The sequence below is a fragment of the Nomia melanderi genome, chromosome 6 (assembly GCF_051020985.1).
Source record: "Nomia melanderi isolate GNS246 chromosome 6, iyNomMela1, whole genome shotgun sequence".
In the NCBI taxonomy this organism is placed as follows: Eukaryota; Metazoa; Arthropoda; class Insecta; order Hymenoptera; family Halictidae; genus Nomia; species Nomia melanderi.
The window spans coordinates 191,177-218,603 of record NC_135004.1 but is presented as its reverse complement, the minus strand read 5'-3'; the positions used below and the strand labels follow the sequence as shown (position 1 = coordinate 218,603).

Here is a 27,427-nt window from a genome sequence, read left to right as displayed (position 1 = left end):
AACTACTTTAACGTTAATAATTGATTAGAAATAGAAAGAATTTCGATACTTACTCTGTGTCTATCCTTACTCCAAACGTTAACGATTAATAATAAAAAAGTGCTATTTAATTTTTACACAAAAAAATTATATAACATTTAGATTTGTCTAACTCAGTTTAAAATTTTCATCGCGAGTCTGACGCGATATCGCAGGACCAGGAGTTAAGAGTTCGATCTCTAATCCAGCTTTCTACAAGAAATGTTTCTAATGTTTTTAAAAATTCTCTTGTACAAAGAATTAACACTAGATTTCCATACCTTTATTCTACACTTTATTCTACTGTCCCTAGAGAACTACATGTTCGTTCATATAGATCGCGGAAATTAGAGTTTCAGGGACAAAGAATTACAATGTGTATTTGCATAATTGCGTAAATCAAAACTGACTTAAACTGCCTCAAATAATATTGAAAAAATGCGATATCCGTTGAATTGACGTGTTCCGTAAATCCAGTGTCAAACCTTTCGTCCCGAAGGGTATACATAGGTACCACGAATATTTTAAATTACTGGAAAGCTAGGAAACTCCTTAAAGATAAAGGAAAATTCTACCATACGAGGATCAAATTCTACCATTAGTGCGCAACCGTAAGTTTTTTTGCACAAAATTCATATTAAAGAAAAGAAAATACATATTCAGGGACAAAAGGTTTAAAATAATTGTCACAAATTTCTGATGTTAAAGCAGTTATAACGATTTTTTGTTTGAAACGAAAAGCTTTTCTTCAAGATTTTTTCCAAAAATCTCCCATTATGCGCGTAATAAAATCAAATAATAAAGTGTATACTCGTCAAACTGAAGACAAATGCATCTATAATATATTTTAACGAAAACTAAAACAAAGCAAAGAAGAATTACGTATTTATCTGACAAAGTAAGTAATTGATCGTTGGAAAAATTTGTACCATTTTGCGTTTTAAGATGACTCGTACATCCGTCGAACGCAGTTAACTGCTTAAAGAAGTCGCAACTGTAAAAGAGTAAGAAAATAAAATATTTGAAAAGACGTGAATTCGCATCAACGGTAATTAGGAATAAAATTTGAAAAGATGAAAATTGACGTTAGCGGTCGTGAATGTGTTAATATTGACGTGTTATAACGCTTATAATCGAGCTGAAGTCAATGGTCGATGTAGAGGTCGTTAAAGGAGCGATCAAAAATATTAATAAGAAAAGTCAATCCAAAAATTTACAGATAAACGTATTTCATATGCACACAACTGCTAATAATTTCAAATACATATATGTGTCAATTTTTGAATAGACTTTTCTTTTCTTTATTGACGTAATTTTGTATATGAACATCTTAAAATGGAGTGTTTATTCATAGTAAATGATTGAATAAAAAGTAAGAAACAAAATAAAAAATAAATAGTTTCATTTGAATGCTACAATCAATGTACGGGGAAAGCGAAAAAAATTTAGTGTTTAAAAATGTTCTAGCGTTGAAAATAAATTGGAGCTTATTCATACGACAATAAATATGCAACAATGTAATGATAATATCATTATTATTATTAGAACCCTAAAAGTCAGAAATAACACCGTACAACAGTATATTTGGTCTACAATATCCGGTAAATATTTCTGTAGAATTTTTCAACCGAAATATGAATCCAGAAGCAGAGCTACTAGAGGATCAGTGGCAGTACTTTGTATGTTGCAGAACAATTTTATTTTCTCAGGTACAAGAAAAATATGTATTGTACCTTTTCTTGATTATTTGCACTTAGATTTCATCCCAGACTTTAGTTTTCACAATTAACTAGAGAATATTTGAAAAAATTGGTGTATATATATACATATATTAATATGATTATAAACATATAAACATGTTTAAACAATCTTTAAAGTGAGTAAGTATCATGGACCAATTTTTTCAAATATTCTCCAGTTAATTGTGAAAACTAAGGTCTGGGATCCTATCTATCATTTGATTTAGAAGAGTCTATAAAATGCTTATATATTATATATAGTTATTGCACAAAACCTTGTTTAATTTATAAAAATTGAGTAATGGAAAAAATGATTTTCTGATTCATAATGGGTACATGGATACCTCGAAGAATCGCATATTGAAAATTCGAAAATTCGAAAATATAGAAAACAGTTAATATTTGTTAGACAGTGCTATATAATTAGACAATGTGTTAGATGCAATAATCTGTATTTAAAAAAGTGTATGGCCTTAATGCTGCATTTAACTGTCTTTGAAGTTGAGAAAACTAGAGTAATTTAAGATGTAGATTTACAGCTAATATATATTTATTATGTTTATAGTTATTATTGTTGTATTTGCTATTATCATTATCATAAGAAAAATTTTTATTATATCTTTATTGTAAAAATTCGTAGATTCAATAGAATTCTAATAAACCTGTTATTACTTTTTAATATTAAAACTAGGTGAAATAAACGTGAAGAAAATGGTAGTATTACAGAATCAGAGTTTCAATTTGGTCCAATGCGTACTTTAATATTATGACATTATTATAATTATTTCGGAAATAAAACTGAAAATATTCAACGTATATACTTCCATTTATAGAATGTTCTAGAAATTGTGGTTGTCAAATATTTAAAACAAATTATACCACTTCCTATCCTTTGGACGCTCTTATGGCGAAATTAATTCTTTCCCATCCAACATATCAATTGTTGTTCTTCAAGAAAACGTTTTTAGTAAATGAAAGTAATAATAATATTGGCCTCACTTACATACAAACTAATGATTACACAAAACAGAGAGAGAAAAGAAGAATAAGTATAAGTTAAAAATGATAAAAATCAATTGAAAAGTGAAAATAGAAGTGGATACAAAATAATAAGAAATACAGAAAAATTAATTCTAGTTAAAAATTAAGGAAATAAATTTTACGTGCAAAGATGAGATTTAACAGTCAAGAACCACTGTTATTAAACTCAAATAGATCAATCATTTTTCATTTTTCAAAATCATTTTTTTCTTAATTTCCAACAAAATCCGTTTAAATGGCATTAAGTATGTAGACATTGCATCGTAAGAAATATGAAGCAAATTGAAATTCAACTAACAGGTGGTGACCAGTACAAAGAACTTTCCTACTTAAAACTATAAACAAATACATCATTTGTATCGATTTAATATCCATACGTTTTCTACTTCAAGATATCGCAGTTGAAAGTTTCAATACCTAGCAGTAGGTTTCAGTATTCTTACATTCACATTTTCATAAGAGGTTACGTACACCTGAAAACAATTATATTTGAGAATTTGTTTATGTACAAAATTGTAGTTTATTTGATGGTTACTATTTTCATTTTTAACTATGCAATTTTAACGGTAATTTATAAAAATGACAATGAAAAACTTTTAAAAATAGTGGAAACGCAGATATTTGTGTCAAACACATCTTTGAAAACTGCGTTTGCAATATTTAAGTTTCTTCTCGTCATTTTTTTCTTAATGGAACAAAATATTTAAAATTGATACAATAAAATAAATCTAATACATATCATAGACAGTTTTAAAAATACCAATTTTTCGAAAAATTCTCCTAATTTTATAAACAAAGTATCTTGTTAAAATGAAATGACCTCGAAAATTAAATGTATTCTATTTATTTATAAGAAAAAACTATAATGCATGCTAACAAAACACTCTTGGATCATTGTATTTATAATAAGAATACAAAAATCCAACTAAGTCGGTTCGTTAGTTCCAGGGATATTTAATAAAGACTGTATTTAAAGGAAATCTATTTAAATGAACCTTTTAGAAAAGCCAATGTATGGGGACCTAAAAATAAAAGAAAAATTGAATGGACGTATGTTATCGAATATTTTTATAAAGTGTATATATCTTCAATTTTACAGGACCATTTTTAAAATACCGCATTATTCATTATTATTAATTATAGCAACTGTATGATATGAATAATAACAATTTGATCTTATCCTAATCTGCTAAATTAGTCTATTAAATAGTATATAATAATATTTACAATATATAAATCTCAACAACTACAGAAGAATTTGTTCCAATCTCATTCTTATTAAAATTCGTATCTATATTTGCAAGCTTTCCATTCTTAAAATAAATCTTTAATATTGATACTGTTAAACACGTTGCAATATCAACCTAACAGTTTTTCGTCCATAAAAGTAATGGTTTCGGAGAAAATGTCCCCATTAATGGGTTTAAGGATTATTGTTTAGTGCGAATGCACCAAAGCATTGTTCCAAGAATCCATCAGACGACGAGATATACAATAAAGTATATAATATTTCGCTGTGTACCGATTACTCTTGAAGTTCGTTTTATCACTTTCCTTGCTACATGATTTTACAGGCAATTTTATAATAAATATAACAATATTTGCAATAGCTTTGCGGAAATATTCGATTATGTTTATCAAGAGATCTCTTGATAAAACGAATAAACAAGATAAAAATTTCAATTCGAATTAAAAAATTTATCGATAAGAAAGTGCAGTCCAACTTCGTGCGAGGTTGAACAAAATAAAATGGTGTTGCTCATGTGAAAAATGTTTAGAATACGAATCATAAATTTTAGAATTATAGCAATAGAAGAATAGTTATCAATAATTAAACGTACATAAGTATAGTATAACTACACATAGTACAACATAATATAATTTCTATAATTTTGTTTTTATTCTTCAAATTACAAAAGCTATAAATTTCTCAGTCTGTTCCACTATTAAATCCATTATTTGCAGATTTTAACATGAACGAACTAACATTTTACTTAGGAAGAATAACATTTTCGAAAAATACAAAATTGAAATAATCGAATATTTAACCGGGTAGTTCCAGTAATACATGTTTTCTTATTTGAAAATAGAAATGCTATCTTACAGATCTTAACTGCGATGCAAACTCATAATTTTCGAAAATCTGACTTCTATTGGTTGGTCTGATAACCTCAGATGTGTAAGTATTGAATTCCCACTTGTTCGGTCATCAGTCTATCCCTTCGTTCCACCTTCCACCGTTTGCCACCCACAAGACTATAACGTAGCCCGTCTACTGTCAACTCTGTGGTGTGAAGTGGATGATGGCACAATTATAAAGAGATTGTCAAAGCGTGATTATAGGGTGAGAAGACTTTGATTAACCTGGAAAGACTACTAACGTTAAAAGAACATTTCTTATTCAAAACTAAAAATTTGAAGTTCCTCGTAAAATCATGAAATTTGCATGTTTCTATTCAGAGATTATGTGCTATGCTGTGATAATTAAATAGAAATATAATATTCTGCAGAAATTAGTTCAACGTTTTTTTATTCAATTAATTATGAGCATATTTTAAGTTTGAACATGTCTATGTTATTTTGAGATTTACAAGTTTTATCTTAGTTATGAAAAATGATGGATTCTTTAATCTGACCACTTTTTCAACAAGTTATTTATTTTTTCAAACAAATATGAAATCTTTCATGTTGTTATGGTCTTTTATTAAATGTTTATAATTAATAGATTAAGTTAATAGTTAATATGTTTTACTAGTAATAACAGTTAATAGATTAAGAACTGAAAAATCAATTTTTTGAAAGCAACCGATAAATTTATTTTACAAAACCATCAAGTTGATTCATCTAATGTAACATAAATATTATTTTTTATTTTACCTAAGAATATTATTGAAAACGAAGATAAGTTTTTATTTCATTCCTGTTTTTTCTTTAAATTTTTTGTAGAAAATTACTTAAAAAATCGTAAATATGAACATTAATTCCCGAACTAAATAAAGTTATTATTAAACAACTAAAAAATTACTATTTGTAATCCAATAAGTTATGCTCATTAAATATATAACAACGTAATCTTCTCCAATGAAAAAGAAATATCAGTTTACTATAATCATTTATAAAATTTAAATGTAAACTAACATTTACTTTGTTTTTATTCATTTTCGTCAAAATAAGTGAATAATGAAATAATATTGTATACAATTAAAAATGTTAAAAAAATTACTGCAACATAGTAAAATATATTCAAATGAAAGCGGTTAATAAAATAGTGAAATTATTTTTAACACAACAAAATCATTAATAAAGAAAATCGATTTCTGCTTACCGATTTTTCATCATCAAAAATTAATCCTCAATAGATTAATGTTATATATACAAACCATTGCATATTTTATCTGGTTCAATTTTAAAAATTACACAATCAGCAATGACCGGACGTGAGCATTTTTAATATTCATCAGTCCAGAGATGTAAATGTAACTCGGAAAACGTGGACACAGTGTGTTTACATATACTGCAACAAGTCAGGCAATTTTATGACGGGACGCTTTCGTTTATGATTCACGCAGACGCTGTGAAACTGAAATGATTGAATTATTTGTCATAAATGGAACTTATGTTCGAAGTGATTGGTTTAATAAACGATTCTACAAAAAACCTAACACTATTGTGTAGAATAACGTGCATTCTTGTATGCGTCAGAAAAGTGTGTATGAATCGCTATACAAATATCGTCTTATTCAATATAGTCACGATCGGCAAATTCTTCCTTACTTTAATATTCATTGCCGGTGTAAACGACGAAAATTTCAAGTAAATTGACGTAAATTTCTGACGTTAAAACAGAGACAAAAATTAGAAAATTTGTTTTGAAGTATTAGTCTTTTAACAATCTGTTGTTTGAAATGAAGAACTTTCCGTTAAAGAAGTCGCAAATGGAAAACAGCAGAAGAATAAAATATTTTTAAAGAAAATATTTGTAAAGACGTGAATTCACGTCAGCGGTATGTTCAGGAAACGATTTTGTTATTAAGTTATTCAGATTTTACATGTCTTGTTTAAATTGCGTTTTGTGTTCAATAAAAGTATAATTTCTTAAAAACCCAATAGGTTATGGGCCCAGATAATAAAGTTTCTATTGTGTAGTAACAACAATGTTTGCAATGCAAAACTTTTTACGTTTTTTGTACGTAGTTAACAAAAAAGTGTTTTTCTTTAAAGCAAACATCTGTTTTCAAACTGTTATAACGTGAATAAAGGAAACACTTGATTCTTTGTTTTTACTTGGTTTCAGTTTCGCCAGCGAACAGTCAAGAACTCTTCTATTCATTTCTTATAAAAAAAAACCTCAGAATATTTGGATCCAGCTAGTAATTAAAAATAATTATAGACCCAACAGTATAAGCGTCTTATTCCGTTTGTATTGATTCAACTGGTGTCATATTTTTTTAATCCATACAGCCTCGCTAGAAAATACATTTCACCGACGAACATTTTTTAAAGTTTACAACGAAAAAACAACACATCTCCTATCGTTGTTCAGGATCAAGGGCGGAAGGTTGTGCACTGAAAATATCTCATGTGATGCACGTACTCGGCTATCAATAACTCAATCAATAACTCAGTCACCATTTATGTTTACTTTGGGACTAACCGGTTTTATATTTATTTACTGCATCGCAGCAAGAGTGTTGCCGGGAACACATCCATGCGAATCCAAATTGAATTTATTGCTTCCCTTTATCTCTATAAATAATCCTTGTTGTTCATCCACTGTACACTGAATATGCGAGATACTTATATAAGGTGTTCCATAACGTACAATCCAATCGCAAAAAGTACACGTACGTATATACACAAAATAAGTTACAAAAGGAGAAATTAAAATTTTCTTAATTTCTTAGCTTTTTTAGCTTCTAGGAAAATTGATTTTCGAAATATGACGACTTAGAGTTTCTATTTCAAAAATTGCATTTTCATTGTTAAATTAATAAGTGTTTGTTAATTCGGTATTGATTTATTCTTAGTTCGTTCTTTTGAAACAATTATTTTCTTGTGACATAGTCATTTCAGCAGAAATTGATTTGAAAGAATATTACATGGTTCGAGGATTAAACATTCTTTCCTTAATGTTGCCTTTTAACTTATTTTGCGATACACTTTGTGTCTTATACGAGCAAATACGTTAATGTCCATACAAAAATGTAAATTTGGGCACACAGTTTTTCAGAGGTTGTTTAAAATCGAGTGTGTACTTTGTAGGTTGCCGGATCTGTATCCAAACGTGCTAATATATAAACTACTAAAAAGTACCTATGTATGTATGTAGTTCCATTTAAAATATAGAACTCTACCGTTGCATCTTTGAAACTGAAATTTCCACATTCAAACACAAATAAGAACTATCTAATAAGAGTAGCAGCTGTCTGTTGGGTTGGAACATTTACAAAAGCAGACAGACGACTATTAAACATTTTTTCCACATCGCTTCTCTGTTGCGTCACGAATACACCCGACATTTTGCCGTTAATAATTTCCTTAGAAACAACTAGTACCTATTTGCTACGGTGCAGCATATAAATGTTACTATCATAAAAATATTGACAAAATGTTTAACAGTCAGTAATTATAATTCATTAATTAAGAGGATTATAATTCATTAAATTATTAAAGTATCGGATATTCAATAGAAACAATACTAAAAATTTCTACAAAAATACTGACCAATTAACTTGACTGTCACTTTAACTATAACGCTACGTAACATGTGGAGGTACATGAGATGCAAATCGAAACCTTATGGGGCACGAAAGAGGCTGTTGCATATGCTGCACCATAACCAACGGAAATGATTAACGTTGAAACATCCCACTCATGTAACACATTTAAAATGCAAAACGAGACGTTACGGAGGGCGACGAATGTAATATTTCATTAAACGTAACTCGCAACTTGAACGGATGCGAGAGAAAGTGAACAATGGAATGAGAGACGCTGTTCTCTCGCTATTTTCTCCCACATAACATGGGAAAAAGTACACCAACGCGACACTAAAGAGGGAACTCTATATTAATATTTACAAACTTACCAATTCAGAATACAGACCACATTATATGTATACTACAGTACATAAAATCTATTTTTCGACAACTTTCTTTTTATTAAACAATTGAAATCTACCTAAACAATTAATCAGTACATAGTTCGGAACTCTTGCGTTACCCTTACACGTGAGAACAAAAACAAATAACAACAGTATGACTTACCGAAAAAGTCAAGTTTGAAACACAGGGTTTGCCCAAAATACGTCGTGTGTGAAATTTTTTAACACTGACCTAGATCAATATTATCCCAGTTACGATGTGCTGGAGCTTGTTTAAAAAAAAAGTGTATTTTGTTAGTAAATATCAATAAACTGGACGTTGTAACGTTGCCTTTGATACGAATGACCTAAATAGCTTGAAAAGGATCGAACTCGATGGTCCGCTTTAATGAAAATCAAATTGTTGTTATAATTTACATGTACGTTATGAACATGTCACCAATCGTCTAGAAATATCTTCCCGGTGAAAACTTTAGGTATGTGACGAATTGGATAACATCGTGGACTAGGTCAGTATTGAAAAATTTCGCCCGAAACTCATCAACGAAGCTTGTCTCTGGCAGTCGGCGAGTGTGAGAAAGATGACGTTGCATGAATGTGGCAGTGTCTGTACGGTGTTGTTGGTCACGCTTGTGTCGCGCACACGAATTCAAAGTTAACCGGGTACCCCTGCAATGCTATCTACAGCTGAAAAAGAAAAATATCGTTTCCATTTCACTCTCTCAGGTGAAACAAAAATAATTAAATACAGCTCTCCTATTTTATGTTTCGTATTTTACATTTCCAAATTAAAACGCACCGTTCAAGCTGAACAGCGTGTACCAGTGAACATTTAAACGAAACAATCGACATTATTACTTTATTCTTTTGTTTTACGTTAACTTTGAATATTTTCCAATGAGAATTCGAATGAAATTAATAAAGAAGTGTATTTTTTAGAGAATAACGTTTGATCGACTTTCCATTTGCGTTTCCTAACGGCAAATGTTAATATTTTCTTCGTGAAAGTTTATAATTAACACTTGGCCAACCGAACGGGGAGATCTCTTTTTCCCTTCGCAACACATTGCCTTTTATTTTGTTTGATTTTTCTTTTGTTATTTATTGGGTTGATGCAAAAAGCTTTGACGCTTTTTTATGAGAAATGAAAAGAGTTCTCAACTGCTCGTTGGCTAAACCGAAGCTAAGTACAAACGAAGAAAAAAAGTGTCCTTTAGACACTACTTTATACACTTACAATAGTTTGGAAACAGCTGTTATTTGTTTCGAAGAAAACAATGCTTTTGTTAACCACGTACAAAGAACGTCAAAATCTGTGCATCGATCCAATAGGAAGTCTTGAATAGGGGTTATTTGGAATTCGTCAAATAGTTGTCTTACATTTAGAAAAGAAAGTTTTCAAATCAGTTAAACGAGTTCAATCGAAGTTAATGAGAAAGGTTCTGGCCATAGTTTTTCTAGGCGGTTGCCTAAATGTTAAATTGAAGGCAGGAAAGGAAGAGAGAATGTTCAAGCTTGGATGTGTTACAATGTTTCAGAATGGACAGGCTGTTGAAAGATATGAATGTGACGTGGCGATGACAAGCCTGATCTTGGAAAACGCAGACTTGAACCGACTTTTCCCAAAATGTCGGCCTAGGGGTGGCCCACCCCCGAGTCCGGGGGCCTCCACGCAGATCAGTCAGCCGCATGAGAGCCTCTGCCAAAAGGAGGCCGCCTCTGTTACCACCAACCTCACGACTAGCCTCACGAGCACATTCGCGACTACGTTCGCAAACACTCTCACAACCACCCTCGCAAACGCCTCCAAGAACACACATTCGAACCACTCACGCGCGATACCGGAAGACATGATCGACCTCGAGCGCGACATTTCCGATAGGTAAGCCAACTGCGATTCATAGATTGTTATTCTGCGTTGAATACCTGATCAATACACAATCGATTGCTTCACTGAAAATAATACATTGTCCTCTGAAATTTTCAGTTACAAACTTTTTAGTACCAGCGAGACTGCTTTGTCTGATTCCAATGGAGTTTCTTTCGAATTTTATTGATTTCGTTTTGACCGACTTATTTCGAATCCCAGGATCATCGTCGATCGTTCAGTGTTATATGCACCGATTTTATCGCAAATGATTTGTACTCCTGTGATCGTAGTTCTTTGGTTTCATTTAAGACTAGTCTGCACGATTTTACAGAATTGTAGGAAAGCAATTTATTGATTTTTACGTGTAATTACTTAAAAATTAAAATGATTATTTTAAGTATTTTTTTAAAATAATTTATTACTTTAAGTAATTATTTTAACAATTGCTTTAAAAAATACTTGAAATTTTCATTTGGGGGGGGGGGGGGGTAATTAAGACTTAAAGATCTATATATAGATTTTTTACACGATGTTTTAAATCTTACAAATTAATAGTATTATTTCTACATATATCAAAGTATGTTACGCAAATGTATATAGAGTTCTGTTCGATTTTGGAAAACGGAGTTGAACGAAGGAGTTTGTCACTTTATTCCTCTGCATTATATTTTCCATTGTTATCTACAATCCATTCGTTGCCATCTTTTCGGTAGGTTCTTAACGTCGTCTTTATAGAATTGATCCTTTGTTTCCATACGTTTTCAGCCTTGAAGTTTATATGTCCGCATCTAAATTTTTGAAAACACCGTCGGCATCTACGTTGTGACATAGCATCCTCCCCAAAAACACGACATACAGGTCAATGTTAAAAATAGACGAATCTCAGCGCAGAACGGAAATCAAAAATTCCTTTAAAGCATAATTCAACACATTCAAAGGAATGCAATATCCATTTCTTCGAAAAGCGATAGGAAAGTTATTTCAGAGATGGAATTAAACACAACACATGTTCTTTGATCCTACTTCTTTCGAACGACAATCTATCAGTGACATAATCATTTAGAAAATTAAACAAACATTATAGTAAATTGATGTTTAATAAAACGGAAAATACATAACGATAGAAATGATGGGAACGAAAAAATTCTTTTATAACATAACATTTACATTTTGAACAATTAAAAAGTGGATATTATTTAGTCTGGAAATAATAGAATTTTTAATAAACTAACGTAAATATAATAAAATATTGATAATTGATGCTTTGCCCTTAAACCTCGTCCTCGCTTTCTTCAGATTATAAACCATTTGTAAAATAATTATTGAAAAGCTTGTTATTAACATTATCTTTCAGAAATATGTACTACCAATCGCGTTACTCCTTATTATTGTACTTCCTCCGTAACATCACGCTTTGACAACCTTTCCAACGTTCCATTTTTATCTCTAATATCTTCTGACGCTACCCAGCAATAGGTTTGCTTTTGACAAAGAGAAATAGTGATGAGTGAGAAATAACTAAAACAAGCGAACCCTTAATGTGACGTTCCATATGAATATGCGGTGTAATTTATCTCATTTTATCGTTTGCCCGGTTACATTCTCTCTTTCCCCCGCTTCCCTCTTCACCCTTTTCTCTTAAGCTTGACGAAATGCTACAAACCGCATTCACCCTCCATAAGGTCTCACTTCGCACGATACGAGAGAGAAAGTAGGAAGACACGATCGATAGAGTGAGACAAGCTTTACTGCACGTCCTGTAGCCAATAACATAATGTTCTCATGTTATGTACCGTCTCACTCGCTCAGCACTAACTCTCTTTGCCTCTAGCCATGGGGTAGCAGCGAGTCATCAGTCAAGATAGATGATGACAAAATAGATTTTACTACTTCTGAATGTCTCGCGAAACCACTAAAAACACGTGACGCTGCAGAAACAAAACTGTAGAACTCGTGAAGCACGGAACGTGATAAACGCATTATTTGCACAAATATGTTTAATAGTCATGTACTACTTGTTTTTTGTAGCTTTAAGAATAGAAACCCCTTTACGCTTATAGCGAACTATTATTACCTTATCACTGCACACAGTTTATTATCACTATTCACAGAGCTTGTAAAATTTTTAAAACTATTTAATTTGAAGGATGAATAGTTCATCCAATTTAATACAGATATGATAGTTGAAGTTTTATCTTTGATAACTGTTGCCTTAATCATTCTCGTGTTTTTCTATGAAATAAGAAACCCTTATTAACAAAAAGAAAAAATAATAATTACAACGTAGAACTTCCTTCTAGATGTTACTTGTTGTTATTGATAGAAAGTTAATATGCTGTGTGATCCACACAATTGTACAAGTCATAGTCTTCTTCTCGATACAAAGAAAAAAAATATTAAAAAGAAATAAGGAAGTTAAAGAAAAGTGGCTCAAATAGTAATTAATACTATAATGGAAAAAGAATAATTACATAACTATATTTCAGACACCTACTTAAATTCATTGTTGTACCCGTTAAATTATTTGAAATTAAAATTAATTGGTAATTGTAAGTTCAGATAAATGATCAGTTATTATATGTTATTCATTATCAAAAATGATATTTACAGATATGAGAAATACCTATAAATATTTATATTCCACAGGACAACGAGCATGGTGTCCAGTTTCGCAGGTGATAATCAGCTATCCGTTGGAGTCAGCGGTGGCAATGGCAGTATTAGTGGGCCACTTGGAACATTTAGTTCACTTGGCACACTTAATACAAAACCACTTTCTTCGAGCTCCTCTTCTGCCTCTGGGCGTAGCGAGGATGCACCGCAGTATGGTAGCCTTCCAGGTAGTGATCACCAGGGTCACTCGCAACAGGATGACAGTGGACCTGAAGAAAGCCCTGTGTATATTTTAACATCTGCTAAGGGTGACTTCAGTTACAAGTTAACAGATTCCAGGTGAGTCTATTTTTTAAATGTACAATAATAATTTGAATAGAATCTTTCTTGTATTATGATCCTTAACCGTATGTAAAGTATAAATTTAATAAATTTGTATATTAAATATTGCTAAATATTAACTGATGCTAAAATAATTGATAATTAAATTATTCTTAAATACACCTGGAGAATAAAAGACATTATTGTACTACAAAAACTAAGAAAATATTTAATATTACTTATTTAACAATAAACTAAAAAGTGTTACATAATTAATGTTATAGTTGGATATTATGTCACAGTTAATATTCTATTTCATTAATTACATTTATAATATAATGTTAAATTAACAAATACCTTACATCTTTATTTTTTATAATATTTCTCTTATAGGACTCTAAATAAAAATAAAAAATTACATTAAATATAAAATAATATTGTCTTTAATATTTTACATACTTTTGTACAGCATAATTTTATTATTGAAATTACAAATAAAGATTTGCAATATGCTTATGAAAAAATTACATTGGTTTAGTATATTTTTCTATGAATACTTCCTTTATTAATTTTTAAGCCAGAAATTAATTATTACCGATTCTATTCAAATGTTTATGGTGCATACACAATATATAATAGAAGAAACTATCGAATGCTGCAAAGATTTTACCCGCATTCAGAAACAATCGATAAACATGTCAATGACAATCGAAGTATAGTCGATAAATATTATGCAGAAGTGGTGTTAGGTTAGATGCAATCACTGTCGATTGCTAGTTTTCTTTATGACATTTACTGTAAAAAGATATAACAGTGAGTGTAAATTAAACGTAACTGTGACAATAAAATTTTAAACAATCAAATTTATTGCTAAAGTGAAAGAATATATTAATTCACACTGAAACATCGATGCACTCTTTGTTTATGTTACTTTAAGTTTATTAATATCAGTAGCTGTTAAATAATGATTTGAATTAAGATCAGTAAATTTTATCAATAAACATTCTAAATTCTTATTTATATACACTAAATCATGTTGAATACTAATTTATTAAAAAATATGTATAAACGTAGTACAAGTGTTTTTACTGATAGTTTTTCATGTTCCTAATATAAATTTTTTTTTAAAGAATGACATGCTAATTATTTGTAACCACTTAGAAATATATATCAATAGTATAATAATATTTTATAATTCTATAATTTGATTGTAAACAACCTTACGAAAATATAAAGTGAATCATTTTTTAACAAATATGTTTAATTCTTCATGTAAATTATACATAAGTCAATGTAATTAATTACATTAATTAATTTATTTAAGATTATTGAATAATTACAAGTTGTGTTATTTTATTTTAATAACTGTGTTTAGTACATACAATGATAATAAAAATGATAATGGTCAGTTGTGTTGGAGAATTATTGTTGTGTACGTGTAGTTTATAAACTGAAATTTAATTCTATATTTACTATTTTTTTATATTTACTATAAGAAGGAATAGTAATTAAAAAAACTTAAATATCATTACTGATATAGAAAAAACTAATATTGATTTATTGAAAAGTAACATAAAGCATATTTGTTTCACTTATTATAAATTACATTGTATTTTAATGATCATATTACTTTGTATTTTATTGAAATAGTTTATATATTTACTCATTAAGTTTTTAAATATTATATTATACTATAAAAATGTCTTAAAAATTATATCGAATGAAGAAGAAATACATGATGGCTATTATTTAGAATTAATTATTTTAACATTTCTAAAAGTACTAAATTACATATGTTTGAAAGTAATATTTTAGCGTATATACTTTTAATTTTATATTTAAAATATTTGTATCAATGTAAAATATACTAAATATATTATAGACTTATAACTTAGATATAAAAGTATATAAATACAAAGTATTGTTTCTAATATTTTACGTGTGAATTCTTTTGAAATTGTAGTTTCTTACAACTATCGTTATGAACATATTGCATGCATTAGATAATAACTTATTAACATTTTACTTGAAAACAAGAACATGTGTGTAATAATGATTAACAGCCTGCAAACATAGCATAAATTATTATGTAGAACTTAGTTCAAAGTAGAGGAGTAATACTGAAAATAAGGTAACGTTTACTTTTTCCAGAATTATAGAAATTGCTGGTGGGCGAGAAGTTTTTTCCCAAAGTAGAGGTAAAGTAGCAGCTAGAAAATCACGCTTTCTTGCTGCATCAAATTCCTTAAATAACGAAGATACTCAAACAGATAACAAGTTATCAGTTAAAAGAAATAATAAATCTCCAAATACACAGACTGTGTGGGAATTAAGGAGCCGGTAATTTGAACATGTTTAATAATAGATATGAAGTTTCATACAATATATTAATAAATTTATAAAATAAACTATTTCTACATTCATTTTATTAAAAAAATTGATGCATTAACACGTTTTCTAGATGTGGTGACACAAGAAAGCAACGCTCTAATAGAGAAGTAACGGAAACTGTATTTTCTTCAGAAATACATTCTGTGCGACATAATCCAACAAAATCTATTCTTGATTATGATTCTCCTAAAAGCAATCACACCAATCGTATTATTAATTATGACTCAATTTTGAATAGCAATAATGTAGAATATGGTGTACCAAAAAATATTACGCATCTTGATTATGGATCAAAAGGCTGCATAGATTACCAGTCAAATCACACAACACCAGCAAGAAGCATGGCTATTGTTAGTGACGGTGAAGTAGTCGTTTTTGACGACATTGATGATAATTGGCAAAATTTACGACTAGATTTATCTTCTAATAATTCAAATCAAGTTACGTCTAATACTAATATAAATCATGAGTCCGAAGAGTCTCAAAGAGGTCGTATTCCTCCAGAACCTTTGAGTTCTAGTATTGGAAGTACTCCAAGCCCGACAACGGCATATCATCGTAACACTTCAGAATTCTTCAAGGTACATTTTACTTTTAATGTGTTTCTCAATTTGCTGCATTATCTAACATTTAATATCCTAATTAAAAAATGTTAAGTTAAACATGCTTTGAAATAAATGTATATATTGAATAATCTGACTTTACAGGTAATTACACCGGCTAGTGATTGCGAGGTTGATTCACCATCCTCAGAACGTAATCACAAAGTAGCAAGAGTAATTGGTGAATTACCGATAGCACAATATTCAGAAAGTCCAAGACGTTATGGAGTACGTGATACTCAACTTCCTTGTCTTTTATCATCACCTTCTGTATACATGACACCAAGACCTGGTTTTCCACAAAGAGTTTTGCCAACAACACCAAGTCACAATGAGGTATATTTAAATTCAGAGTTTTTAATATACATAATTAATATTTTATATTCCTTTATATTATTCTTAAAAACGAATTATTAATATGATTTATTTTATTTTTTTGTTACAAGAAGGAAGATATCTCTACAGACATTATCGTTGAAAAGGCTGAGGTAGAAACAAATATGAACTATTCTGATGATCAAACAGTGAATGCTTCTCCTCCATCTCCAAAACTTGAAGATGAAGAAGAAGATTCTTTGAAACCATCATCAACTTTACCAACTGATAACATAAGCAATTTAGTATCATCTGGTGGCAGCACATTTGATTACTTGTACGAGTTTTCAGAAACTCGGAAAGTGCTAGAGGAATTTTTCAAGTGTCCACCACCATCGAAAGAAAAAGAAAACAGTACAGAGTCTTTTCCATTTCAGGTATGAATCTATTAACATACAATTCTTTCTTATTGTTATTAAATAAAAAAGAAATGTTTTGAATACTGCAAGATACCTTAATTATGTATAATATGTTAAAAATTTCTTATTTCTTTTTTTGAAATTTGTATAATGTTCGTAATTATGCCTCTTGAAGGATCTTGATTATGAACTACGAAGGCAAGGTGGAAATGCTTACGTTGGTCAACGTTTAGCAAGCGGACCACCAACCACTGAGGAGGTTTTGGTACATGAATCTCCCAAAAAGCAAAGAACCGATTATACACAAAATGTAAGTATATTCATACCTAATAAAACTTAAAAATGATTATATTTCATACATATTAATTGTCGGTTTATAATGAAGTTGCTTTCATTTAAATTAAATTATTTCTGTTTAGACTGGTGAACATGAAAATAATTTCTTGGACCTTTCGGTTGGCACTGGTAGCAGTGAAGATCTTGGAGAAACAGAAGTCGGGTTACAAGTCGGACATTCTCGCAATTTTACATTAAGTCCTGAGATGACTGATTGTGATAGTAACTGTGGCGATCTTGATAGTGAAGTCTCTTTAATGATGATGGATAATGAATTGATACCTGCCAGTGGACTTCTTGGATCGGTCGGTGATTTAGGAAATAATTCAGATTCGTTAAGAATATATACCAGTATGCCGGTTCTTGAGGATGGTTTGTCCAGCGGTCATGCTAGCGATACTGATAATAATAATCCGACAGCGATGCTAATGAAACGACAAATTAATGAAATTGAAAAAGAGATTATACAAAGAAGTCGTGTAAATGACACTGGCTATCCTACTACAACAGAAAGCGACTCAGCCGAAAAAGAGTTCTCTGGTTTAATTATTAGCCAAGACATTTTACACTCTTTAAAATCATCATCACCTGACTTGTTTGTTCCTAAAAAAGAAAATTCGTATGACGTAAATGAATTACAACTTGATGGCCTGGATCCTCTTGGTACACCTCCACCACCAGCGCCTCAAGCAAGGCAAACAGTTAATTTAGAAATAGGTGGTGAAGTTGCGGCTGCTATCAAAGATATTAGAATGGCTTTACAGAGGACTAAAACTTTACCTGTGAAGCCTTCAACAGAAGAACCACTGGAACCAAATGTCAGTCCAATTTGGATACCAAGGTATTTTACTTTCTCTTTCCTTAATCAAAATTTTTATTATTAACCTTTTCCAAATTCATTCATTTTATTTTCACTAACTAGTAAGCGAAATTTTACATGTACTTACGTATATAGTAGATAAAATTGCATAAGCCTAGAAATGGTCCAACTATTTCTATTTTCTATGATGTATAATGGTACTGTTTTAAATTTTGTGGAGTAGATAATTTTTATTTATAAATATTTGTAAATGACTTGTATTTTACGAAAACAAAAAAATTATAAGTGCTACCGAAAATTGAAACTAAAATATTTTATTTATTAAACTATTGGTTAATTAAATATGATCGTACATTTCTCGTATCATTTTATTATTAATTCAATCTAATTATTTAAATAATTGCCATTATTTTCAATAATCTTTTCTTCGTGCGGTATATTACTTGTTCACTTGGTTTTTATAAACAAATTTGTTCTTTGATGACGAAAATTGTGCCAGTATTGATTTTATATTTACGTTTGTAATCATTTTTTTCCTGATAAACGATTTAATATAGCAGAAATAAATGACAATTCATTGCTAAATGATTTGAAAAACGTGAAAAATGTGTCAAAGTTTCTCAACCAAATTTCGAATATAATATGTTTTGAGGTGTAAATATAATATAAAATAATACAATATTTGGACACTAATTAGCTTGGTAACCGTTCAAAGAAAACCAAACGAACTGTTTTGTTACCTAACAGATATATACATGTGTTGATATTCGTAGAACAATTATTATTTTTTAAGTACATCTAATTAAAATTTAGTATATCGGATGGCAGGCGGAGAATTTGTGTAGAAAATAATAGTGAAGATTCGGAATTGCGACGTGCGGGTGAGGAAGCGGACGTTGAAATCGAGGAAGGCCCAGATGAAGAGGAAGCTGATACCGATCTCGAAACCGATCGTTTACTTGGTCAACAAAGAACAGATGATCAGGGTTTCTATGATGACAAGGTAAGATTTGCAGTACAATGATGAGTGGAAAATGTATAAATCTTTAATAATATTTCATTAAAAATAATATTCTTACACGGTTTCTTTAAAGCATGGCTTAACTGGGCAATGAAATAACACAAGTTACTATAAAAGTTATTTCTATATGTATAAAGTGTGATCGTTAATACAAATTTTATAATATTCAACAATAAATTTTAGTAAACACTTTTTACTAAAAAAAATGTTGAGCTGTATATAAATTTTATCATTATTCTTTGAATTCATCACACTATCATCAAGTACTTAACTATATTTTGAAAGAGAACTTTTTTCATTGAAAAATGATTTATGATTCTCACATTATACATTGTTATTAAGTTTAATACATTAGGCTGCGATAAATGGAATATTTTTAACGATTAATCCTTTATTTGGAAACTTAAAAAGGAAGTATAAAATAAAATTGCATCCAGCATTGATCAATAGTATCTTTTGTTACCATTAAAACGTGTTTCTTGAATTACTATTCCTAGTGCATAAAACATATTCATAGTTGCCAAATAGAATGGGTTAATATTTCAGCCCAATGTTTTTTATATATAATTTTTAACATAGAGTATAAAAATAGTTTTTATATAACAATTTACCTCTATCTATGTTACATTGAAATATTTGAAATACCAAAATACATAGCTGTTAGCAAAATTTGAAAATATCAAAATCGAAATTAAAATAAAAAAATTTTCTATTTGCAAAAAATGTGTAAGTTAAAATTTTTCCCTTCTACTTTGCAATGTAAAAGCCTGTGTTATGTTATGTTCTAATAATAATTATTCATGATCAATACCGGATGATTTAAGAAAAGAAATTCACTGTCATTCGACTAAATAAAGGATTTAATACAGTCAAAGAAACCGTAAGGTGTGTACCTACAAAATAAATTCCGTGGATAATGCACGGCTTGAGCAGAGGTATTTTACTGGTAAGCCAACTAACGTAACATAAATATAATTGGTGTTACATAGGGGTGGAGGAAGCCTAAGACTAGGACAATGTTACCACCGATGAGTGGGAAACTGTCGACTCCTAAACAAACTCCCCCGAAAAGCCTGAGTGTCGTCCCGGTAGAAAGCCCGCTAGTACCTGCAGAACCTTTAGCTTCAACCTCTGCCTGTGTATCCACTTCCGCTTCTGCCTCTGTTTCGCCTCCTCCGGTAGTTTCCGTTATTCAGCCGCCACCCTCCGATTGTGATGTTACCACTCCTACGCAACTCACAACGAGTCCACAGAAGACTCCAGCAAAAAATTCTCCCTCGTCCCCTCAGAGTCTCAAGGAATCCAGCAACAAGGTGAAAAAGGTGCCCTTTCAATTAAATTACATCAACCTATCTTGTTTTTCTACTTTCTCTGCTACTATCACTGCCAACAAAGCTACTATTGCTTCTTTCCTTTTATTTCGGTTGCTTTTTGTAGACCTGGCATTATTATAGCATTCCCTCCTTATAATTTTATTGTCCAAAATTCATAGTCTAATTGTAAAGGACAGTGGACATGACTCCGGTCATTTCATTAGTTATTGAATTGCTTCCATCTTATTACCTCTGACGTATTTATTACTGTCTCTTTATATTCTGTGACATAATCAGGATGACAATGTGATTATAAGGAGGTTTATTAAACGCGATTATAGGAAGAAATTAATACAATGTCAAATAATAGAAAATACTGTATAAAGTCATAGCTTTATCGAAAAGTCATGAAAGTAGTTCTGAATTTGGGAACATGATATGATTATTCCACATTAATGATTTTTCTTAAATTATAGGTACCAATTTATGGAATTAAAATGTAGATATTGTTGTAATAGATATACATAATAATGTACTCATAAACATACATAATACGTTCTAAGATGAAGTAGATAAAAATGTTATTGATTTAGCGATGAAAAATTTAGGAAATAATATTTATATTTTGGTTTCTTTCCTGTTAATTTTCGATAGGATAGTTCATTCAGAAAAATGAATTCAATTTTATAACCCTGTAATTTATTAATATAATATAAATGTATTATACTTCATACATTATTTTTAATGATATTGAAATTGGACATAATAATTCTGAATGATATCTTTGACAATTCTGAAACTTCCTTGCAAATTATATTTATTTTATGCATACACTTAGACATATTGTATTTATTCAAAGATCTATAAGTTAATTACAAGTATTTTAATAAATAACACTTACTATAAATGTATCTTTTGCAATTGTTAGCGATGATAAACTCAACTTAGTAAACGATCAATTTACATAATGTTATATAGTATATCACTTCACTACAAGATGAAATTATATGTTTTATTTAGGTAAATAATTTCCTAATAGACAACTAAGCGTGACTTTTTGATTAGATAAAAAAAATATTCAACTGTAATAAAATGACAAATGTTTTTTCTTGATACATTATAATTGTAGACAGGTTATTAAATTTATCTAGTTAACGACTGCAACAGCTTCCTAGTAAATTTAGTGCGATCCTTCAAGTCAGTAATCATTTAATTCGTTTGCTTCCAATAAACACACGTTTCTTACATATTTCCCATCATTTCTTATTCCTTGGAAAATTCAGTTTTTGTAATGTGACATTATAACAGCAAAGGCTATGAAATATAATTACAATTAAGTTAGTACATGTTTGTTTGATAAAATCAATATATTGTTTATACTAGTTTATATTGTAGTTTTACACTATAAATAATAATAAATTATATGCAATAATACAAAATACACTATAAATTGAACAATATTAAAACAGGAGAATGTTGCATAAATTCGATTAGAAATGGCGAACAGAATTTATTTCAAATGTATTGTTCATTAATATTGCTGGATATGTGAAATTCACTGCATGATTGATGCTTTAACAAGTCGTATATGACATGTGATTTGCAAAAAGCACGTAAATATTACTTATAATACTTTTATATATGTAATAAGCATACTCAATATATTCTTGTTTCACAGGATAAAGAAGAGAAAAAGAAAAGTAGGAACAAAGAAGGTAATAAATAATACTTTTTTATTTTTTTAATGAACTACTTAATATATTCGTATCACGTCTTTGCGATAAACTTTTACAAAGTAAAAACGTTTTAAAAAGACGTATTTCTCATTCTAATAACTCACAAATATAGCGATATAAAAATTATTTTATTATAAAATATCATTATTTAAATAATTCATTTTCTTTCTTTTACTTGCTGCTTTCCTGTTGGATATGCTTGGTAGGTACTCTATATAAGTGCATAATAAAAATCGCTAAAAGAAAAACCGTTGTCTAATTGCAATATTTAAATAATCAAATGTATTATTTGATTAATAATTTAATTAGTACGGTTTCTCGACTGCACTAAAACATATATCCGTATCTTTATAAGATCTGCGTGTATCTATGTGTTATAGACAAAGAATGAATAAAATTTGAATAATCTGTAATCAGATATTCATGCCCATTACGATAAAATACGTTCAATATCAAATATTTGATAATAGATAGTGTACTTTTATCTCATTTACCGCTGATTCTGAAATTAGTATTTCTGGAACGATTTTCGATACCATTTGTATGTGATATACACATCTTCATTTAAAATATTAATATTAAAAAGGTGTTTAATTGAATTATTGGTATCTTGTTATTCAAGTGATTTATACTATTTCTCAATTGAAGATTCTGCTATATTAATCACGAAGTTCAATAAATAAAGAAGTTATGAGTTCTCTTAAAAACTTTAGGAAAAAAAGTAAAGAAACTGACAGACTAAGAAACAAAAGAGTACAAGAAATATAAAGGACATGAATAAAATTTGAAAACAGTACTACTATAACAAATATAAACTTAATAAATATAAAATTAAATAAAAAAGAAATCATAAGCATTTACGAATCAAGAAAATCCAAATAATTGAATCTAATAAAAAAGGGCAACTTATCATAAAATAATAAAACGACGTTAAAAGTGCAGCATTCTCGTACAATACATTGAAATCATATTAAAGAGGAATTTAAATTGTACAATTCGTACTCATTATAAAGAATTTTGAGAAGGATACAGATATTATATTACGAAGCATCTCAAGAGAAGATGACATGAAATTTCTTCATAAAGATACGGATATGAAGTTCAGAAACATTGTTGAAAAAGATGGATCACTATCGAACGTTTCTCCTATTTCTGTTCCTGTGTCTTCGATTAGACTTCTTCATTCTTCAGTTGATTATTTGTCAGCATTCGGTTATTTTAACAAGGAGGATGTACTTAACAAGTGTAAATGGTGCATTTCCGTGCCCATTTCAGCTCTTCTCGACGATCCTTCAGTTTTGATCGAGGGTGTCCTGTTTCGAGCGAGATACCTCGGATCCACTCAGCTCGTGTGTGAAGGAGAACCCACGAAATCTACCCGCATGTGCCAGGCAGAGGAAGCTGTCTCCAGGATAAAGGTACGCTTATCATTATCTTACTCGGTGTTTGCATCTTATGCATCTTTACCCCTTCCTCCAGGATTCGCTTCCTCATTATTTATCTCATAATTGTACATTTTTATTTATTCTGATTATTCCACATTAAATTATCAGGATTTTGAATCAGAAATTTGTACTAAGCTTTTTAAGCATTTGTCTGCACAATTATATTGTACAAAATAGGTATATGCAATATAATTTCTTATGAGATATGGTTGCAGCTAAATTTTTTTATAAAACATTTTTCTTTTCATAAATGTCAAAGAAAATATTTTATCTAGTTTTTTAATTAACTAAGGATTTTAGAACTAGGAGAAATTATAAATTATCTGAAGCTTTTACTTATATTTTTTACGCTGTTTTTTATCGTTTTCTTTTTTTTTATGAAAAATACCTATAATAATGATTGTATGGAATTATTATATAATCCTGTAATGAAAAATAATGATGTTACATGCTGTACATGTATATTATACACAATATTTAAAGCCATAAGCTGTTAGCTGAACTTTTATCTAATCCATGGTGTAGTGTACAGGAGGGGAGTTTCTATTATCTGAACTATTCGGTAATTAGAATTTCGTCCGTTGATATAACTGAATAAACAAAATTATACAGCATTTGGGTATTTAGTAGTAGTGAACGAACAATAGTAATCTAAACTATACGTAAAAGATTAAACATATCGTATAAAATCTATCTATTGTTTAGTTTAAATTTAAAGTACCTATTTATATGTTAAGTTCGTGTTACAAAAATATATAAAATAATTTTCATTACCATGTATTAAATGTCTCATTTGTTTATATTAGCGTTTCAAAATCATTTTTAAAATTAAAATAACATATTTTCGTCATTGGTGAAATACATTCTATTTTTAATGAATAATCATTTGATAACTTATAAGTATTAACATTAGTTTGTATATTTTTCTTTATGTGTACCTATTCAATTTATTTTAAATATAGCAAAAAATGTATTGATTTAATATCTATAGTGCTTTACAAATGTTCAAGTGGGAAAAATTGTAGAAAATTAGACAAGTACGAATTAAGATATCTTTTATTGTGCGATTTGATGTGGAATTTTCAGTATACTTCAGTTTAATGTAATGTGTTAACTACTAACAATTTATCATGATCACATATTTATTATTATGTACATGTTTAGATATGTTGGAATATCAACAGTGTTAAATTGGACATTTTGTGCACTCATTTGTGCTCTGTGTGTGTGTGCAATAGAAGTTACATATACTACTCATTATCCTCGAAATGCACACATCTGTCTCCTGTTTGTTGTTTCATTTACACCATTGCACCTGCAAAGTAAAAATAGACTACTTACACTTAGATATTTAATTACACCTCGTGCCTTTGTACACTCTGTTTAGTGCTTGACGAATCTTTAGTTTTAATTCAGCAAGTAGACATTTCTCTCTTCTTCAGTATAGTTTTTTAACTTCTTTCTCTTTCTTTTTTAATAAGAACTTTTTTCAAGTGGCTGGTATACTTCGATAATTTTTATCATTCATGACTTGCGATATACCTATTACATTTTATACTTTCAAAAATGTTTCGAATACCTGTCAGTCTTTCAAAAACTTCCATTTATGATACAATTGTAGATATATAATTAATTATAACTGTTATATAATTATGATACAATTATAACTTTCACGTTAACTGTGGATTATGTGTGTACAATATCATTTACAATTTGTTCCTCATTCTGGGCTTCAGTAGACCTCAGTTTTTTATTAATTAAAATATATAACATAACACTTTGTTTACCAAAAACTTATTGATAGACTTCTCAATGTATATACTACGTTGAAAAATAACATAATAATTTTCTTTCAAATAACAGTCTTAAAAAAAGTTATGTTAACATTATGTTACCAAAGATCATTTATTGGTTCACAATTTAAATTGGTATTGTTGTTGAAAAACACATTAAGAAATTCTTAATTACCAATAAAATAGATAGTAATGAAAAATATAAAAATAACAGTGAAAAAGTTTCTCTTCATCGATATATTTTTGAATGTACGTATAGTTGTTCCTTAGCTGGTTGACACCTTGTATTGAAACAGACATAATCTTCTTTTAGAATAATTAATAGGTAAATTAATTAATAAATAAAATAATTAACGTATTAATCTAATAATCTAATAATCGTTGTATAATTAAATTGCATTTAAGATCTATTATACAATGTTAAAGTCATCAGTAACACCTTACGACGATTAATATTTATGACACTTTTTTTAATACTATCTGTTAAAACATGCATTCGTATCTTTATAAGTATTTACACACGCCCATTCTTTAATCACAGTCCTCGAAATCCACTTCAAGTAATCACCCCATATTATTCCACTCTGGTCAGAACACATATCATTCATAATATCAGCGTTCATGGAATTCTTTCACAGACCAACAATCTCTTGAAGCTACCATTCACTCGCTCATACATCACAATATTAAAATAAAAACGTTTTTTCTATCAGAAGCTTTGTTTTTAAGAACATCGAATTAAATTAACCCTAGATAATTAATCTTAAATTAGTGTTACTCTGTAACTAAACATTCGACTCGTAGACTACGAATTAACACTTTGATCTCGGTGCCATTTAAATACCCTGGTACGTTTTTCTTTGTAATAAATTCTTGAAGATCACAGTAGGCTTCGTGATACTGATACCTGTATACCATTGCCGGATTCTTAGCGATTTAAACAGTTAACTATGGAATTTAGTTTGAAAAATCTCTCACTATGCGCGCAATAAAATCAAATAGTAAAGTTACTATTTGTATACTCGTCAAACGCAGGGCAAATGAATCTATAATATATTCTGATGAAAAACTAAAGACGACTGAAGAAGAATTACATGTTTATCTGAGAAAATGAATAATTGATTGTTGAAAGAGTTAGCGTCAGTTTGAATTTTAAAATGACATGTATACTCGCCGAACGCAGTTAACTGGTTAAAGGTATGCTATCGAATTCGAATTCGCAAAAATGGCAGAAGTCAATATGTAGGCTATTAGACGAATATTTAGTTATTTAGGGTTAAACATGTTTTTATATCAATTATATTAAATAGAGTACATCCCACCTATTTCAGTGATCCTGAAATATATTGCCGAGTACGATGTATCGAATAATTTTATACAGGATGTTAAAAGAAATCATTCAATATTTATACGATACACATGGCACATCATTCTGAATTAAAAATCCTAAGAGACATAAATTGCTTCGTAACACTAGAACTATCGAGCATTCATTCAAGTATCTTCTAACTAAAAATGGAATTTATTTTTT

At 29.4% G+C, this 27,427-nt stretch overlaps 1 protein-coding gene and 1 long non-coding RNA gene across 20 annotated transcripts in view; one reads left to right on the top strand and one right to left on the bottom strand.

Annotated features, from left to right (window-relative positions):
* LOC116432350 (uncharacterized) overlaps window positions 1–27,427 on the top strand; it is a 79,388-nt gene that overhangs the window by 11,516 nt on the left and 40,445 nt on the right. For 5 of the 13 annotated variants that reach the window (XR_004236112.2, XM_031989059.2, XM_076368517.1 and 2 more), the window contains exons 2-13: window positions 10,440–10,783; window positions 13,418–13,723; window positions 15,857–16,045; window positions 16,167–16,677; window positions 16,804–17,034; window positions 17,145–17,450; window positions 17,608–17,742; window positions 17,852–18,609; window positions 19,402–19,591; window positions 20,599–20,931; window positions 22,601–22,637; window positions 23,934–24,076. Coding sequence is in view for 11 of the 13 variants with exons in the window: in XM_031989059.2 (XP_031844919.1) it covers window positions 10,479–10,783; window positions 13,418–13,723; window positions 15,857–16,045; window positions 16,167–16,677; window positions 16,804–17,034; window positions 17,145–17,450; window positions 17,608–17,742; window positions 17,852–18,609; window positions 19,402–19,591; window positions 20,599–20,931; window positions 22,601–22,637; window positions 23,934–24,076 (3,444 nt within the window). In the remaining 2 variants the exon portion in view is untranslated. The remainder of the gene's footprint in view (window positions 1–10,439; window positions 10,784–13,417; window positions 13,724–15,856; window positions 16,046–16,166; window positions 16,678–16,803; window positions 17,035–17,144; window positions 17,451–17,607; window positions 17,743–17,851; window positions 18,610–19,401; window positions 19,592–20,598; window positions 20,932–22,600; window positions 22,638–23,933; window positions 24,077–27,427) is intronic. The other 8 variants (XR_012998813.1, XM_031989061.2, XM_076368512.1 and 5 more) reach the window with 7 other exon arrangements.
* LOC143174626 (uncharacterized) lies at window positions 793–14,788 on the bottom strand. Of its 7 annotated transcripts, none has more exons than XR_012998820.1 (3): window positions 14,376–14,781; window positions 13,395–13,653; window positions 793–1,012 (listed from the first exon to the last, which is right to left on the bottom strand). It is a non-coding gene; the product is annotated as an uncharacterized LOC143174626 (long non-coding RNA). The 7 variants fall into 7 exon arrangements; XR_012998816.1 differs by lacking the exon at window positions 793–1,012 and adding an exon at window positions 6,125–9,588 and having other exon boundaries at window positions 14,376–14,780; XR_012998818.1 differs by lacking the exon at window positions 793–1,012 and adding an exon at window positions 11,265–11,606.